Below are 16,115 nucleotides of genomic sequence, written 5' to 3' on the forward strand. Positions count from 1 at the left end.
TCTAATTCTTCCCCTTTTCTATTCTCCGCCGCCGCCGCTCAAATCTTAGGGGTTTTCGGTTGAACAAGCTCTTTCTTATCTTGCTTTTTCCTTAATATTGCTGCCCTACTCTCTATCTTCTTCATCACCGCCGACGAGCCTTTCTTTTCTCCCCGCCAAAAATACTCGGGTGCCCCTATTGCGGTGCAAAGTTCTTCTGGCCAGGCCCGTGGAGGACCCATGAGGTGGATATAACAGCAGCCTGTGGTGGCTGCATTGATGAGCCCAAACCAGCGGGAGAACGAAGATCGGTTCACTGCATATTCTCTAAATATATGATTTTGTCCTGTTAATTATGAGGTAAGAAATTGTTCTAATCCATGTGCCAACTTTTGTGCTGGCTAGCTTTGTGAATCGTACAACTATGTAATGACATATGCAAATTAGGTTTTATTTATTATTTGGGATTGTTGAATCCAAAAAACATAATGGGGAGAGGGAATATATGTAAATTCAAAACTAGAATTATGTAAAGCAGTTGTTTGTCTAGCTCCATTTTTCTCCAATTCGATCGTCTATTTCATCTCCTCTCTTTTTTTCTCCGCACAGCCTTTGCATCTCTTTTGTAGAAGATGCTCGTTTAAGTTTGAATTCTTTCTTTGTTTTTTTTTTCATAATTTTTTTTGTACATTTGTATTAGCTAAATGGAGTTTCTGTCCCATTTCTATTTTCTTGCGATGTGCAATGGATAATTTAATCCATTAATTGAGTGAGTGGAATTGATTTATTTTTCTATTGGATTTCGATAAGTTATAGTGGATTTAATTTTTGTTGATCTTGTGCACTTGTAAATTACATTTGTTTTTCTAGTGGATTTCGATAAGTTATAGTGGTTTTTAATAAATTATAGTGGATTTTAAGTTATTGCCTTTAAAAGAAGAAAATTTCGAATGAACTTGTTTGATTTGTTTTCTTTTATTTCACGAGCAGGGGAGTCATGTCTGCAAAAGTGGATTAGGTTAATTCCGTAGTGGTTTACATTAATTTTCTAGTGTTTTTTAATAATTCTGCATAGTGGATTAGGTTAATTCGGTAGTGGTTTACATTATATAGTTGTGTATACAAAATGATTTTCATGTTTATATAGTTGTTTATACATAGTGGTTTCCATGTTTATATAGTTGTGTATACAAAGTGGTTTTCATGTCTATATAGCTGTTATATGCAAAGTGATTTTCATATTTATATAGCTGTTTATAAAGAGTGGTTTTCATAATGTTAGGCTTTGTCTTCGATAAATTTATAGTGGGTTTCAACAAATTTATAGTGGGTTTCAACAAATTTATAGCGAATTTCGATAAGTTTATAGTGGATTCCACTTTGATAAACCTGCTGGATTTTTTTTTAAATATTAAAAAGAATTAATTGAAATAAAAAAATAATTAAACAAAACATTTTTTATTCCAAAAAAATGGAAAAAAAAATAAAAAAAAATCATTTAAAAAAATCAGAATTAAGAAAAAAAACCATTAAAAAATGAAAATAAAAATAAAACTATTTCTTAAAAAATCAAAATGAAAAACATGATATAAATAAGAACAAAATAATTTAAAATAAAAAACCGAAAAAAAAAAATAAAATTAAAAAATAACAAAAATAACCAATTTTTGTTTTGAATTGAAATGAAGAAACCCATTAAAACAAATAGAAACTGAAATGACGTGATATGGAGGATATTGAGGGGATTTGCATATTTAAAAGAAATTAATTGATTTTTCATAATAATATAATATGGTAACTTTCAGTAATATAAAATGAGGGTATTTTGGATAATTCGAGTCAGAGGAATTTATAACAAATATCAATTAATAAAAATGAATTTCTCATTAAGTAAAAGTTCAATGAAGGGTGTTTGTCATATAGCCCCTAATATCCAGTCCCGAGTCGGGTCCTCGGACATATTATAGAAGATTCTTATTAGGGCTAGTACTGATTAAATTATAAAATATCTAGTGACATAAATAAGAAGATAAGTGTTATAAAAATATGGGCTAGTACTGATTGTATATAGCCCCTAATATCCAGGCCCCGGGTCCAATCCTCGGGCATATTTTCTAGTAATTTGTTTCTAAAAAACAAAAGAAATATCAGCATATTAACAGTACAATTAGGCCATTGAATACAGAAGATTCTTATATGGGCTAGTATTCATTAAATTATAAAATATTTGATAAAGAAGAAGATAAGTGTTACAAAAATGCTATTTGCCATTTTTTAATTAAAAAGATATTTGTCACTTATGCATCGAGAATCCAAGATAAGCATCAATTCAAGTTTTCTTTAATCTGTATGTTATCTAAAGCACAAAATACATTAGTTTCAAATTTTGGCACCCCTATAAAATGGAATGATTACACCACAATTTACCTATCAAATTAAATATGCCGCGTATCTCTTGCTCAATCTTACTGATATTCTTCTTAATATTAGTTGTTTCTATTACCAATGAAGCAACAACGCCTTCAAGTGGTGGTGGTGGTGTGCGAGAATGGCCGATATGGGACCTAAAACTCCCGAAGGTGGTAGCTCTCGCAAATTTTGCATTGGCATATCGCAATGCGAAGTTCGGTAAAAGCTTTTACTTGGTGAATGTACTCGATGCAACGTATTCGGTGATTAAAGCCGAAGTTGAAACCGGCTATGAAGTCAAACTAATAATCTTAGCTAAACTTGAAATGACCGTTCGATCCAAAAAATTTAGAGCATCTATATTGTACAGACCACAAAGAAAGGAGCACCCCATGGAAGTCAAGCTCTTCGAAATATATAAAAGTAAAGTTTGTGCTTTTATATTCAAATTCATTACTATTTATAAAATAAATCATATTTTATTATATTATTTAGAATATGCAAGACTCAAGAGATGTCTAAACTAACTATATTATGTTTATGTGCGTCTATCACTCTCTCTCTCTCTCTCTCTCTCTCTCTCTCTCTCTCTCTCTCTCTCTCTCTCTCTCTCTCTCTCTCTCTCTCTCTCTCTCTCTCTATTAGAAAAAAAAAATCAGTCTTTCAACATTTAAAAAAATAAATGATTTGATAATTTGTCAAAATGAAATTGGAGTAATTGCATCATGTAAAAACTCACGCATGTCCATGACAACTTGTACACCTGGCCCATCTGGCTGATATACTTAGGCTAAGTGATGATTACCAATTAATTTCTCTTTATTTTTTTATAATGTTTGCATTAAATAATTAGAAGTTGGATTTTGAGATAATTATAATAAAAAAAAGTATATACCAATAGATGAAACTCTTATCATAATTATTTTTATTTGTATACTTGTTGACTTTTAGTATTCTCCTTTCTAATAAAATAGGATTTCTCCCAACTGGTCTAATGGCGATGCATAACCTTAAAGATCCGGCAGTTGTGTCTATCGCAAAATTTGCAGTGACAGAGTATAATAAGAATGAAGATGCACCATTGAAGTTTATAACTATTATCAAGGGAAAACAACATACAGTTTCACGCTCTGGATACCGAAGCGATTTATACCATCTAATAATTTCAGTTAAAGACAACACCATTGTAGGTCCACAAAGGTATGAAATAGTGGTTATAGACCAACCATGGGTGAAAAAACAACCAATAAAGCTCGAATCCTTTAAACAATTCCCGTATTTCATCCTCGAGTAGTACTCGAATTCTTATTCATATCAATAAAAATACCGATATTCGCTAATATGAGGTCTCGGTTTGTAGAATAAAATTCGAATGTTTATGTTTTTGAGTTTTATTAATTTTGAGTCTATGCTGCATTACGTTTTTAGTAAGTTATAGTGAATTTGTAATCATGTCCCGATAATATTGATAAGAATTTTATAGATCAACCAATAAAAATATAATATTGATGAATGATTTAATCAAAACTTTAAATTCTCAATTCCACTTATCAAAACTTTCCACACCCAATCCCAATTCTCAATTCGCGGGTTTAGACCCAACCAAAATCCTCAGCCAAAACTCCAGCTCGGCAAAACTCTAATTCTCAAATAGTGTAATACACCGCTTACAAATATAATTGAAATAAGGATAAATGAGTGAACCCCTAGTTTTGAAAATATATAGGGATAGGTCCAATGGTTTTTTCCGCCCTAGTCAAAAACTCAAATTCTGACTTAATTTGTGAGACCCCATGGGCAACTTAAAGTACCTGTTTTTCCCTTTTAATTTCAATTCAATGAATACCTTAATCCTCCTAACATTCTCTCTCTTCCTCTCACATGACCCATAACACGTAACATACTCCCTCTCGCTATCACTCTTCGTCTTTTTCTCTATATCTCTCGCTTTCCACAACCATCCGAGCGCCGACTCTGCTCCCCCACGGTCTTGTGCCGCCCGCCGCCACTGCTCCCCAACCGTCTTGCGCCGCCGTTGTTGCTCCTCAAATCGCCACCTTGAATCACCCGTCCAAATCGAGTAGACTCGATGATGCCAAAAACATTATAGATGAGGGTTTGTTTGTTTTAAAATTATTTTATATCTCTTCTACTTCTGTTTGATGCAATAGTTTCTAAGTTATTGTTTTATTTCTTGTTTTTTTTTGGTTGAAGGAGGGCTCAAATCGGATTTACTATTTCTTATAAAAAAAACTTAGATCTACTATGTTTTTGAAGATCTAGTGAACAATTAATATTAAAATCTTTTTTCTTTGATTAATTTGATTTTTGATTTTGTTTGATTCTTATCTTGTAGGGATGACTCAAACCAGATCTACTATTTCTTATAAAATAAAAAAAAGAACCCATATCTACTATGTTTTTAAAGATCAATGAACAATTAATATTAAAATCTTTTTCTTTAGATTATTTGATTTTTTTTATTCTTATCTTGTTCATTTTTGTTATAAATGATATGTAATTTATTTTTTGCATTTATTTGAAGATGATCCGAAATGCCTAAAGTGAGAGAGCTTTTTTTGTATGTATTAGAAATTTAAGTAGTGGTTACTTAGATGGGTGATTTGGATCAGGTGAATATACAGTTTATATGTAGTCTTATACAGTCATATGTTGTCATGTATAGTCATGGATACATATAACTTTACATGGCTATAGAACTTGTAGTATACAATATATAGTCATTTGTAGTCGATTTCAGTATAGTAAATTAATTAAAAAAATCATGTTTTGTTTTTGTATTTTTCATGTAATCTAACTTGCATGTTAACCCGTATTTCTTTGTCACATGTTTTGCATTTTATATATTTTTATGATATGCATAGAATAAGATGTGGTGAAGTCCCTTGTGAAGTCGGATTCATGCTGCAGTAATCTAGACTTTATGTCACTATATATAACTATAGATAATTGTAGACATTAGCATGCTCGTATAACTCAATAAGCAACTCCCCTCTCACTTGCGGCCATCTTTCTTGATCCCCGTACACGGCTTGAGCAACGCACCGGTACCCACAGTTGTCATACGCCATCACGTTAACATAATATTGAATAAGACAGACCATAAATCTGGGCACGAAAGAATAAAAGTCAATTCTTTCATGTGCATGTATTGTAGGGGCAACAGATTCTTGTGTGGGAATACGAGAACCACGACCTTTCATCTTCGATTGAGGCGTTCCATCAGTGCTTCTCTCAACCTTTGCTTTAGGAATCTTTGCACCAGATGAGGTTTGGCGACACATGGAACCACAAGACGACTTAATTGTCTCCTCATCAATATGATACTGCCTTCCGGAAGGGTCTCTCTTTGTCGAGTTATTCTTTGGTCGTCCTTTGGTCTTAACAAATGATGGCTCGGACAGATGCGACGTAGACGGATAAACGATGCCACGCAATGAGGCCACGTCATTTATTTTACTCGTGTAATTCATCTTCTTCAAATTGCAATTCAGGTCATCAATCTGTCTATCCACAATCTCCCCGCGGTTTACTTGATACTCAGGTAGCTCCGAAGGCTCAACTGCCATGGTACTCCAGAATGGATGCAAGTCTGAAATGACGAACGTGTCATTATCTTCCATTTTCTGCACAATTTTGCACGCGCATGGGAGCCCATGAGTATTCCAAAGATAGTGTGTGCAAATACTCGGATCTTGCATCGCCGGGGACTCCATCTCTTGATCCAATTTCTCTAATGCCAGATGTGTAACATAACAAACCAAACCCTGAAAACACGGTCATGCTGCAGTATTCTTCCTTATCTTGGATGATAATGAAAAATCGCACTTCAGCTGACTAATTTGGCTATAAACTTGGTCCCGAAGTTTGCCTTGCACGTTATCCAGACCTCCGGTCGAAGCATTTAACCAACCCTTCGCTGAAGAATGAGCACTCTCCACCCTATCCAATTACAACAACAATCAAATCATACAACGACTATCAAATTACAAAATAAATATTATTTTTATATAATATTTTATCATTTAAATAACTAAAACATGTAATACCTGTTGGTGCTCGTGTTGCCAAAATGATACACATTGCGGCTATAGGCTCGAACAAACTTCTCCTTGTATATCAACCACGTATCATTCAAATATTGTATCAGCCTAGGATACCCTGCATACCGTCCAACAATTTCATTGTAATTGTAATGATACTCTTCTTCGGTTTCTGATTTCACCAGCTTAGCCCACAGCACACGTCGGAATATTAGACCTTGGTCTTTGTTGCCTCCCATAAATTTCTTCGCATTTGCCTCAACATTTATGTTTATATGTAATATACACAACATATGATACGAAAATGGGAAGACATTTGACAGTGCTTTCAAAAGACCCAACTCCCTGTCTGTCAAGATCGCATCAGGTTCGACACCATCTAGCAACTCTTTTAAACAATTCAAAGTCCATTGTAGGTGTCTGCATCTTCATGCGACATAAATGCAACAGCAGTTGTAAAATTCATCTCAACTGGAGTTATCCCAATTATTTCCAAAAGAGGCATAGCATACCTACAACAATGTTGTTTTTACATATTTAAACAATACAAGACATTAAAACACAATAATCATAATTTAAACAATCGTAATTTTACTTACTTATTGGTTTTGTATCTGCAGTCCATCAATATAACATACGGGAATAGCCGTAGTAACTTAATAGATTCGAGACATGCAAACATTCGTGTTGCTCGTTTCACTATCGACGCGATGCAGTACTCGCCTTGTTGAAAGTTATGCATCATAAACTGAATAACAGTCATGCCCTCCATTTCCTTAGATTTAATCTTGGCCAACTCATTGTAAACATGCTTCATAGAGGTTTGTATCGTCGGATCATCTTTCCTCAATCTATCCATGATTAGCATTGGCTTCACGTGAGAATTTCGCAATTCTTTAATTCTTGCTTTCTGTTGTGGAGTTATACGACTAGTCGTACCTTGTCTGTGAGGAAACAAAGCCGGACGATGACTATGCCTGCCATCGCTGACAGTCAACCGCCATAATTCATCAAACCTTGACTTTTTGCTAATCAATTTGAACGGACAACCACATTTTTTTGTTCCTGTGTTTCTAGGATCTTCCACATCGATATTCGTTTGTCGGCCATGTCCGTATTTGTCACACGTCAAGTACTGTGCATTCTCCCTTCTAGACTGACAAATCAAACGGTGACAATGACTAACTGCAGTTGCTTTGGCCCAGTTGATTAATTCTTCCCTACTACCGAACACAATATCAACTTGGAAGAAGTGAGAGAAATCTTCATATTCATTTTGATCCAAAACCGAGGGATCAAAATACAAATTGTCGTCATATGGCTGCGTAAATACAAAAAAAATGTTAGATATTTGCACACACAAAAAAAAAATTACTAGGTATTTCGTGTAAAAGTACACGAAATGCATGCATACATTTCGTGTAGTACTGCACGAAATGAGTAACAAAACTGTTTACTGCTGTTTCGTGTGACTTTACACGAAATAAGACGTATAATTTCGTAGTATTGTACACGAAATGACTGGAAAACATGAATAAGGTGTTAATTTCGTGCAAAACACCACGAAACGACTTGAATAATTTCGTGATATTCTACACGAAACGACTGAAAATCGAAAAAAATCACACTAAAACGTAATTTTTTACTCATTTACGGGATCGATGTTGGCCATCTTGATAATCGTTGGCTTTTAACTGATTTTTACGAAAACAAATCACAATCTACAACCTCAAAATATTTGGAGGTTGAGAGGATTTTGTAAAAGGTTAAAGTGTTTTTTGACAAATGAATTATTTCGCACTGTAGCTGGAAAAAACCGCACTATGAATAGTAAACCCCTTTTTTAATGTACACTAATGCTTGTTCATGTTTGAAGAATATATACATGTAATAGTATTTTCTCATCTTTGTTTGTTAGTTAATTTACAATATCAAGGTCTAAATTGTGATTTTTATTGTTGGTGTAGATGAATTTTGGGATAAAAAAACAGTACATGAATACAATCATGTTTAGTAGACTTTCAGTACAGTAATTGTTAGAATTTATTTCGTGCAGATACAAATTATTTGTGTCAGATTCAGTTTTTCGTTACTGTTGCGTGAAGTGTTGTAACAGTTCGTGAAGCAGTTCGTAAAAACATAAATAAACGAGACACAAATTTTAATGTGGTTCGGATACAATTGTACCCTACATCCACGGGGACCTGCAAATAAAATTTACTAATTTTTAGTTTTATGAATACAATAATAGGACTTAATCAAAATACAAAGACTCCCTCTTTGTTGACGCCGTTCTTGTATATTACGCTGAATTATAAATCTTCAATTTGCAGCACGTCCCTTGCTCCGCACGGTTGAACTCCCTTCAACGCTGAATCCCTCAGTCGGCGGATCGATCTCCTCCCGAGATCTGTTTAAGCCCCTCTCCCGAAGAACCGATCTTCTTTTTATATAGAAGAAGCAAACTTGTGATACTCCTTGAATCTTGGTGTCTTCACCACAAAGCCTTGAAGCCGATATATTTTCTATGAAAATCACGTATCACGATGGAGCAATAAAAACGAGAGGAAAAAAATATTTTCTCTTGAACTTCTCTCGATAAACAAGACGCTAGAAGAGCAGCAAAGAAAAAGCAATATTTTTCTCTCCAGCAGACACACGAACAGACGTCTAAAGCTTTCCTTTATATAGTTGTCAGATTGAAAATTCCATGTACAAGAAAAGAGACCTATTAGGTAGGAGTTACGTACAAGAGATATATTAAATATAGAATTGTAAATCTCCAAGATATTCCTTCCTAATCTAATTCCAATTACTAACAATAAAATATATAAAAAAAAAAAGATAATTATGCTTGTATAAAGATAATTCCCATTATTAATTAATTAATGATAAAATAAAGAATTAAAACACAAGGAAACTTCCCTTCTTATATTACGACATATCTAGACTTATGGAACAAGTCTTTTACACGTTTCCTTGCGAAGTCAGAATCCAACGGATTCTACTAATCACGATCCCGTGCTGCTCTCGTATATATGCTCGCCTACATTTTTTGATTCACTGTACAACAAGGAAAACCAGAGTCCATTAGGGTTAGGAAACTCTTAATCACGTAGGAAACAATATTTTCAATACAAAGAAACTCTTTAGAAGAATAATTCCTATTATAAATCAATTAATGACAAATTAAAAGAATTAAAAGTTTCGAGGACTCTTCCCTTCTTTAGCTCATGGTATATGTAAACTTGTGGCACAAGTTTCATCTAATTCTCGTATAATTAGAATCCAAGGGATTCTAACAATCTCCCCCTTTGTCGTTTATTGATTATAATCATTTTCTCCCGTTGAGTAAAAACCTGAAAATAAAACAATCAGAGGATAGACGGAAACAATAAAACTAAAGATCATCCTCAGCATTAAAGGAACAGCTCATCATCTCCATCTCTTTCAGCAACAAGAGTGCCATGAACTGCTGCAATAGTGAGTGCCACAGTTTCAGCAACTGTTCCCACAGTAGTGGCTTCGGCAGGTGGTTCACAATGAATTCAGCTCCCCCTGCATGTGTTTCTGCCCCTGTAAATGATCCTTAGGCAGCTCCTCTTGTAAATGACTTCATTCTTGTGAAGATCTAAACCAATTAATGACAATAAACACAATATTAGAAAAAGTGAAATTCCTTCTCTTTTGAATACACACGTTCAGGTGTTAGTGTGGAGAGATAAATTATTTCTTCTCAAATTATCTAATGAGATAACTAAGGAAAATATGTTCCTCATATTAATACACATCTCCACAGAATTCCACTTGGTGTTGTGGACTAAGAATCCCACCGAGATTCTAACACTCTCCCCCTTTGGCATTGATTGGTCAGAACATTTACTCCCCCTAAATATATGATACATGCATGAACAAGGGTCAGCAAATTCAAAATAACATCTGCAAATTTAAACTGTTGCAACAGTTTATCAAACAGTTCAGCAGATAGTGTACAGCTGTTCAATTAAGCAAAGAACAATAAAAAATATGCAGTAGCAGAATCAACTTCCCTTTACAATGAATTCCTCCTTATTTGTCCTGTATTTCTGCACTATTCCAACAACTGTATGATGCATTGTCTCAACAGTTATCTGAAATCCCCCTGCATTCCTGCACTGTTCCATCAACTGTCTGATGCACTGTCGCAACAGTTGTCGGAACTCCCCCTGTGTTCATGCCATCGTTACTGTTCATTTCTCCCCCTTTCTGGGCAATCACCATGCATAGATAAAACAACATGGACTAATGATCTTGATGTGTCAAGCAATCTGTTCAAACACTTAACAAAAAGATCAAACGAAGAGAGAAACTTGAAAGTAAGTGAGAAGAATCACCATACATAACGTGCACACAAAGTCACAAACTCACAACTCAATACCACACGATAATTGCAATGCGAAAATCAAAGGATAATGATATCAAATCCAACATTAAATAACAAAGACTACAGACTTTGCCAAACTTCATACGAAACGTGGAAATGTGAGTAGTAGGCCCAATAGATCCGGTTGCAACAAAAGATCAAATTTAACCGGCACATAAACAAAAATCACGTCTCTCTCTCTTTTTTTTTTTTTTAAAATAATGCCGAATGCAAAACAAGAAGTAAACATGAGAAATAAACATGAGTGAAGAGACATATGTGAATAGGATACTGCATGTACAAACAAAACATATGGGATTTATCTTCACATTTACGACAAGTGCAATCCCCAAAAATCGGACTGCCAATGCAACCAATAAACTTAATAATCCCAAGTCAAACACAAAGATGCTCTTATTAGGTAGCGTACACACGCGTCTAATGGTAGCTTTTTCCCATGAAAAACAGAGCAATTAAAAGGAATGAGATTATGGTGGTCGTGCAATGTGTAGTCCACTGGGCTTTCTAATTGAGCCTTGTAGTGAGTGTTCGGTCAAGTGGTTTACTGGCTCGACTCAACTAGGCTTCGAACTATTCACTAACCATATGTATAATTTATATTGGCCGTGCAATGTGTAGTCCCCTGGGCTTTCTAATTGAGCCGTGTAGCGAGCTTTCGGCCACATGATTTACTGACTCGACTCAAAAAGGCTTCGAACTATTCACTGACCAAATGGTTGTAGATATATATATTAGTAACAGTAGTTCAAGAGTAGCTTTCACTCATTAAAAGAGGCAGCTTTTCCCTATAAAAACATCCAACCATGACAAGACTATTCAGAGAAATAAATAAGTTGGAGCCTTTTAAGTAATCATTTCGGGAATTGGTGAAGTTCTACCCCCACAAAGTTTAGAAGAACATGAAGTATCAAATTCACATTTGTCTCAATCATATGCAGTATGCTTAATGCAGGTCCTATATGAGATGCAAAAACATATGAAGTGTCCTACCACTAAAAGTTGCAAGTCTGGACACACAGACTGTTGCAACAGTTCATGCAACTGCATCAGATTAAGCAACATAAATTCCCAGCGATTTTCGCAAGGAATCAAATCTCTGTGCATCAAGGGTTTTTGCAAAAGCATCAGTTAATTCATTCTCCGTTGCAGCATAATCAATTGAGACAACCCCCTTTTCGACCAAGCCCCTTATGAAAAGATGACAAATATCAGTAAGCTTAGTTCTCGAATGCTGAATTGGATTCATAAACTTATTTTTCGCATACAAATTATCACAATTCAGATTACCAAGTTTTTTATTCCCCAAACTAGCTTTGTCACCAGAACTGTTGGAACAGTTAGTACTATCATCACAAGAGTTCAAAGAAGTAATGGCAGATAAACAATTAAGATCAGACTTCTTTACCCAGATTTTTTGTTGAGTTTTATTCACTAAATCAACCTTTATCTTGGGTTTTTGAGACGACACAAAAGTATGATCAATTTTAGCGGAAAGTGGTGAGCGGGCCATTATTCTTTTAACCATTTTCAAGTACTTAAAACACCTGGGTCGTATATGACCAGGAACATGACAAAAATGACAGGTAGGAACACAAAATTTTCTTTGAAATGGCTGTGTTGGTGCAACTGTCGCAGCAGTCTGTGAAACAGTGGATTGCTTAACAAAATTGGTTTTTCTTTTAGGATTTTCTTTCTGTTTCGATGCACCAGTAGATAGGTGGTTACCCCATATACCTATACGACAGTAGTTCGGCTGATTTTTGTTCAAAATTTCATTCAAAGTTACTCTACCAGTATTAAACTTAGAAATAACATCTTGGGTTTGAGCAAATTTAGCCTTCAAGCTATCTGTTTCTCTACTAGCAGAAATAACATTTTGTTCAAGAGTAGAAATTCGTACCTTCAATACTTTGTTTTCCTCAATTAGGACAAGCTTCTCTTTTTCTAAGAATTTATTTGACTCACACACCTGAAGAAATTTTTCGTACATCTTTTCATAGCATTGCTTTATTTCTTCCAAGGTTGACACGTCATCATCGCTGTTATTTTCTGAATCCCAATCATCACCTGCAAGATTTAACGGAATTGATCTTTTATCATGTATTGAATGCAAATTATCATACCTAAGGTCTCTCTGAACTGTCTGTCCAACTGTTGCAACATTTTCAGCGACAGTCTCTTTGTACTCGCTTATCTGAGTAGTTCCTTCGTAGGCCTCTTGTAGAACATCCCATGCCTCCTTTGCTTATTTGCACATTGATATCAATTTGAATTGATCGTCATCGATACAACTCAAGATAGCATTGGTTGCCTTGGAATTATAATCTGCTATCCGTACTTCTTCATCACTCCACTTCTCTTTTGGCGTTTGAATGATCTCGTGTGACTCATTCATTGAGGTAGGAGGTGTCCAACCAATTAGAATCGCGCGCCAGGCCCATTCATCAATAGATTTGATGAACATCTTCATCCTTATTTTCCAATCAGAGTAGTTCAATTCACCCAAGAGAGGTGGTAGGAATGCGCCTTCACGATGATTATTCATATCTCTGCACAAAAACATAAAAAATTAAATCCCAAAATCTCACTAAGTGTATCTAGTGATAGGCTCTTGATGCCAATTGTTAGAATTTATTTCGTGCAGATATAAATTATTTGTGTCAGATTCAGTTTTTCGTTACTGTTGCGTGAAGTGTTGCAACAGTTCGTGAAGCAGTTCGTAAAAACATAAATAAACGAGACACAAATTTTAATGTGGTTCGGATATAATTGTACCCTACATCCACGGGGACCTGCAAATAAAATTTAGTAATTTTTAGTTTTACGAATACAATAATAGGACTTAATCAAAATACAAAGACTCCCTCTTTGTTGACGCCGTTCTTGTATATTACGCTGAATTATAAATCTTCAATTTGCAGCACGTCCCTTGCTCCGCACGGTTGAACTCCCTTCAACGCTGAATCCCTCAGTCGGCGGATCGATCTCCTCCCGAGATCTGTTTAAGCCCCTCTCCCGAAGAACCGATCTTCTTTTTATATAGAAGAAGCAAACTTGTGATACTCCTTGAATCTTGGTGTCTTCACCACAAAGCCTTGAAGCCGATATATTTTCTATGAAAATCACGTATCACGATGGAGCAATAAAAACGAGAGGAAAAAAATATTTTCTCTTGAACTTCTCTCGATAAACAAGACGCTAGAAGAGCAGCAAAGAAAAAGCAATATTTTTCTCTCCAGCAGACACACGAACAGACGTCTAAAGCTTTCCTTTATATAGTTGTCAGATTGAAAATTCCCTGTACAAGAAAAGAGACCTATTAGGTAGGAGTTACGTACAAGAGATATATTAAATATAGAATTGTAAATCTCCAAGATATTCCTTCCTAATCTAATTCCAATTACTAACAATAAAATATATAAAAAAAAAAGATAATTATGCTTGTATAAAGATAATTCCCATTATTAATTAATTAATGATAAAATAAAGAATTAAAACACAAGGAAACTTCCCTTCTTATATTACGACATATCTAGACTTATGGAACAAGTCTTTTACACGTTTCCTTGCGAAGTCAGAATCCAACGGATTCTAATAATCACGATCCCGTGCTGCTCTCGTATATATGCTCGCCTACATTTTTTGATTCACTGTACAACAAGGAAAACCAGAGTCCATTAGGGTTAGGAAACTCTTAATCACGTAGGAAATAATATTTTCAATACAAAGAAACTCTTTAGAAGAATAATTCCTATTATAAATCAATTAATGACAAATTAAAAGAATTAAAAGTTTCGAGGACTCTTCCCTTCTTTAGCTCATGGTATATGTAAACTTGTGGCACAAGTTTCATCTAATTCTCGTATAATTAGAATCCAAGGGATTCTAACAGTAATTTTACCAAATTTTGAATAAATACAAAAAATACAAAAAATTAAACAAATTATAAAAAATTGAAATATAAAAAAAATTATAAAAATTACAATAATAATATTAAAAAAAAAATACAATATATATACATGAATGAAAAAAAATTATTAAAATTAAAAATTGTGATATATGTAGTACAAAAATACTAAATACAGGTTCAAAATGTTAAATGCAGTTGGTGAAAATGCTGAATGCGGTTGGAGGAAAATTGCATATGAAGGCACAATAACACTTTTGCCTCTCCAAATGATATCTCAAAAAAAGAATTTTAGGGGTGGATCTATCCCTATATATTTTCCATATGAGGGGCGTATATCTAATGTACCCTTGAAATAAATTACTTATACGCCTTGCAGCTAATCTAGAAATATTCTTTTTCAATAAAACTTAACATATGAAAAAATAAAGTAACAATAATTGCTATTTCATAATGAAAATTGTCAATCACATTCTCTATCTATTTATAATCAATAATCCAATACTTATTTTATAGAAAAAAAACCACACTTAACATGAATTTTGAATATAAAATAGAATAATCTATATCTATATAATATATAATATATAAAGACAAGGTACACAATTGATGTTTTCAAATCTCCAATTTTAACCCATATTTATTTCATTTATTTCATTTTTTGACTTATTCCCTTAATTAACATTATTACATTGTATTCTTTATTTGTTTACCTTATTTCAAAACATTTATGTATAAAATAAAATTATTTACATTTATGATCTACATGGAAATTAATATGATAACAATATAATTATTTATTTTACTATAATTTATTACAATATTGTTATTTCTAATGTTTTACATTTACAAAATATAAATATTAGTTTATGTTAAAAATTGGATATTTTTCCTAATATTTTATAATATGTTCTTTTGAATTTCAAAATTTACATTTTAATTTCTTTTATATTTAAATACACGTGTTTAAAGATTATACTTCCACCAACCACCAAATCTGCATTTTTCATTTTTTAAAATTTTTGACTTTATGTTTTTTTATGATTTTATTTCAATAATTTTGGAATATATTTATTTCTTTATTTTCATTATTTTGAAAAGAAAACTAGAAAACTCAATAATTTCAGTTTTGTTTTTGAAAAGAAAACTCGGTATACAAAAATTTGTGGGCCCTGTTCTTTTCTCCCTTTATTTTTCCTTCTCTCTTTGTCTCTCTCCCTCATACGCACACACATACAAACATTTATTCTCTAATAATTGAATCTTTCTACTCATGAAATTTAGTTTGATGCTTTCTGCAATTTGCTTTGAACTATAATTTAGTTTATCTCTA

At 33.7% G+C, this 16,115-nt stretch overlaps 2 protein-coding genes and 1 long non-coding RNA gene across 3 annotated transcripts; 1 reads left to right on the forward strand and 2 right to left on the reverse strand.

The window, feature by feature from the left end:
• Positions 1-2,430: 2,430 nt before the first annotated feature.
• LOC148767046 (uncharacterized) lies at positions 2,431-3,786 on the forward strand. Its single transcript, XR_016034390.1, has 2 exons — positions 2,431-2,811; positions 3,363-3,786. It is a non-coding gene; the product is annotated as an uncharacterized LOC148767046 (long non-coding RNA).
• A 3,066-nt stretch (positions 3,787-6,852) lies between these two features.
• Positions 6,853-8,124, reverse strand: LOC148767047 (uncharacterized). The gene is made up of 3 exons (XM_088825928.1): positions 8,107-8,124; positions 7,052-7,773; positions 6,853-6,964 (listed from the first exon to the last, which is right to left on the reverse strand). The coding sequence occupies exons 1-3, from the start codon at positions 8,122-8,124 to the stop codon at positions 6,853-6,855; spliced, it is 852 nt and encodes a 283-aa protein (XP_088682054.1).
• A 2,931-nt stretch (positions 8,125-11,055) lies between these two features.
• On the reverse strand, positions 11,056-14,063 carry LOC148767048 (uncharacterized). Its single transcript, XM_088825730.1, has 2 exons — positions 13,656-14,063; positions 11,056-13,424 (listed from the first exon to the last, which is right to left on the reverse strand). Exon 2 carries the CDS (start codon positions 12,863-12,865, stop codon positions 11,927-11,929), a length of 939 nt encoding a protein of 312 aa, XP_088681856.1. The 5' UTR covers positions 12,866-13,424; positions 13,656-14,063; the 3' UTR covers positions 11,056-11,926.
• Between the last annotated feature and the right edge of the window lie 2,052 nt (positions 14,064-16,115).

Source organism: Erythranthe guttata, chromosome 11 (genome assembly GCF_056151865.1).
Source record: "Erythranthe guttata isolate IM_541 chromosome 11, IM_541, whole genome shotgun sequence".
In the NCBI taxonomy this organism is placed as follows: Eukaryota; Viridiplantae; Streptophyta; class Magnoliopsida; order Lamiales; family Phrymaceae; genus Erythranthe; species Erythranthe guttata.

Excerpts from the sequence above, each read along its gene's own strand:
- LOC148767047 (XM_088825928.1), bottom strand. Across the intron at positions 6,965-7,051 it reads TGCAGATACAAAACCAATAA|GTATGCTATGCCTCTTTTGG; the intron begins GTAAGTAAAATT and ends ACATTGTTGTAG.
- LOC148767048 (XM_088825730.1), bottom strand. The coding sequence starts at position 12,865 with ATGTACGAAAAATTTCTTCAGGTGTGTGAGTCAAATAAATTCTTAGAA.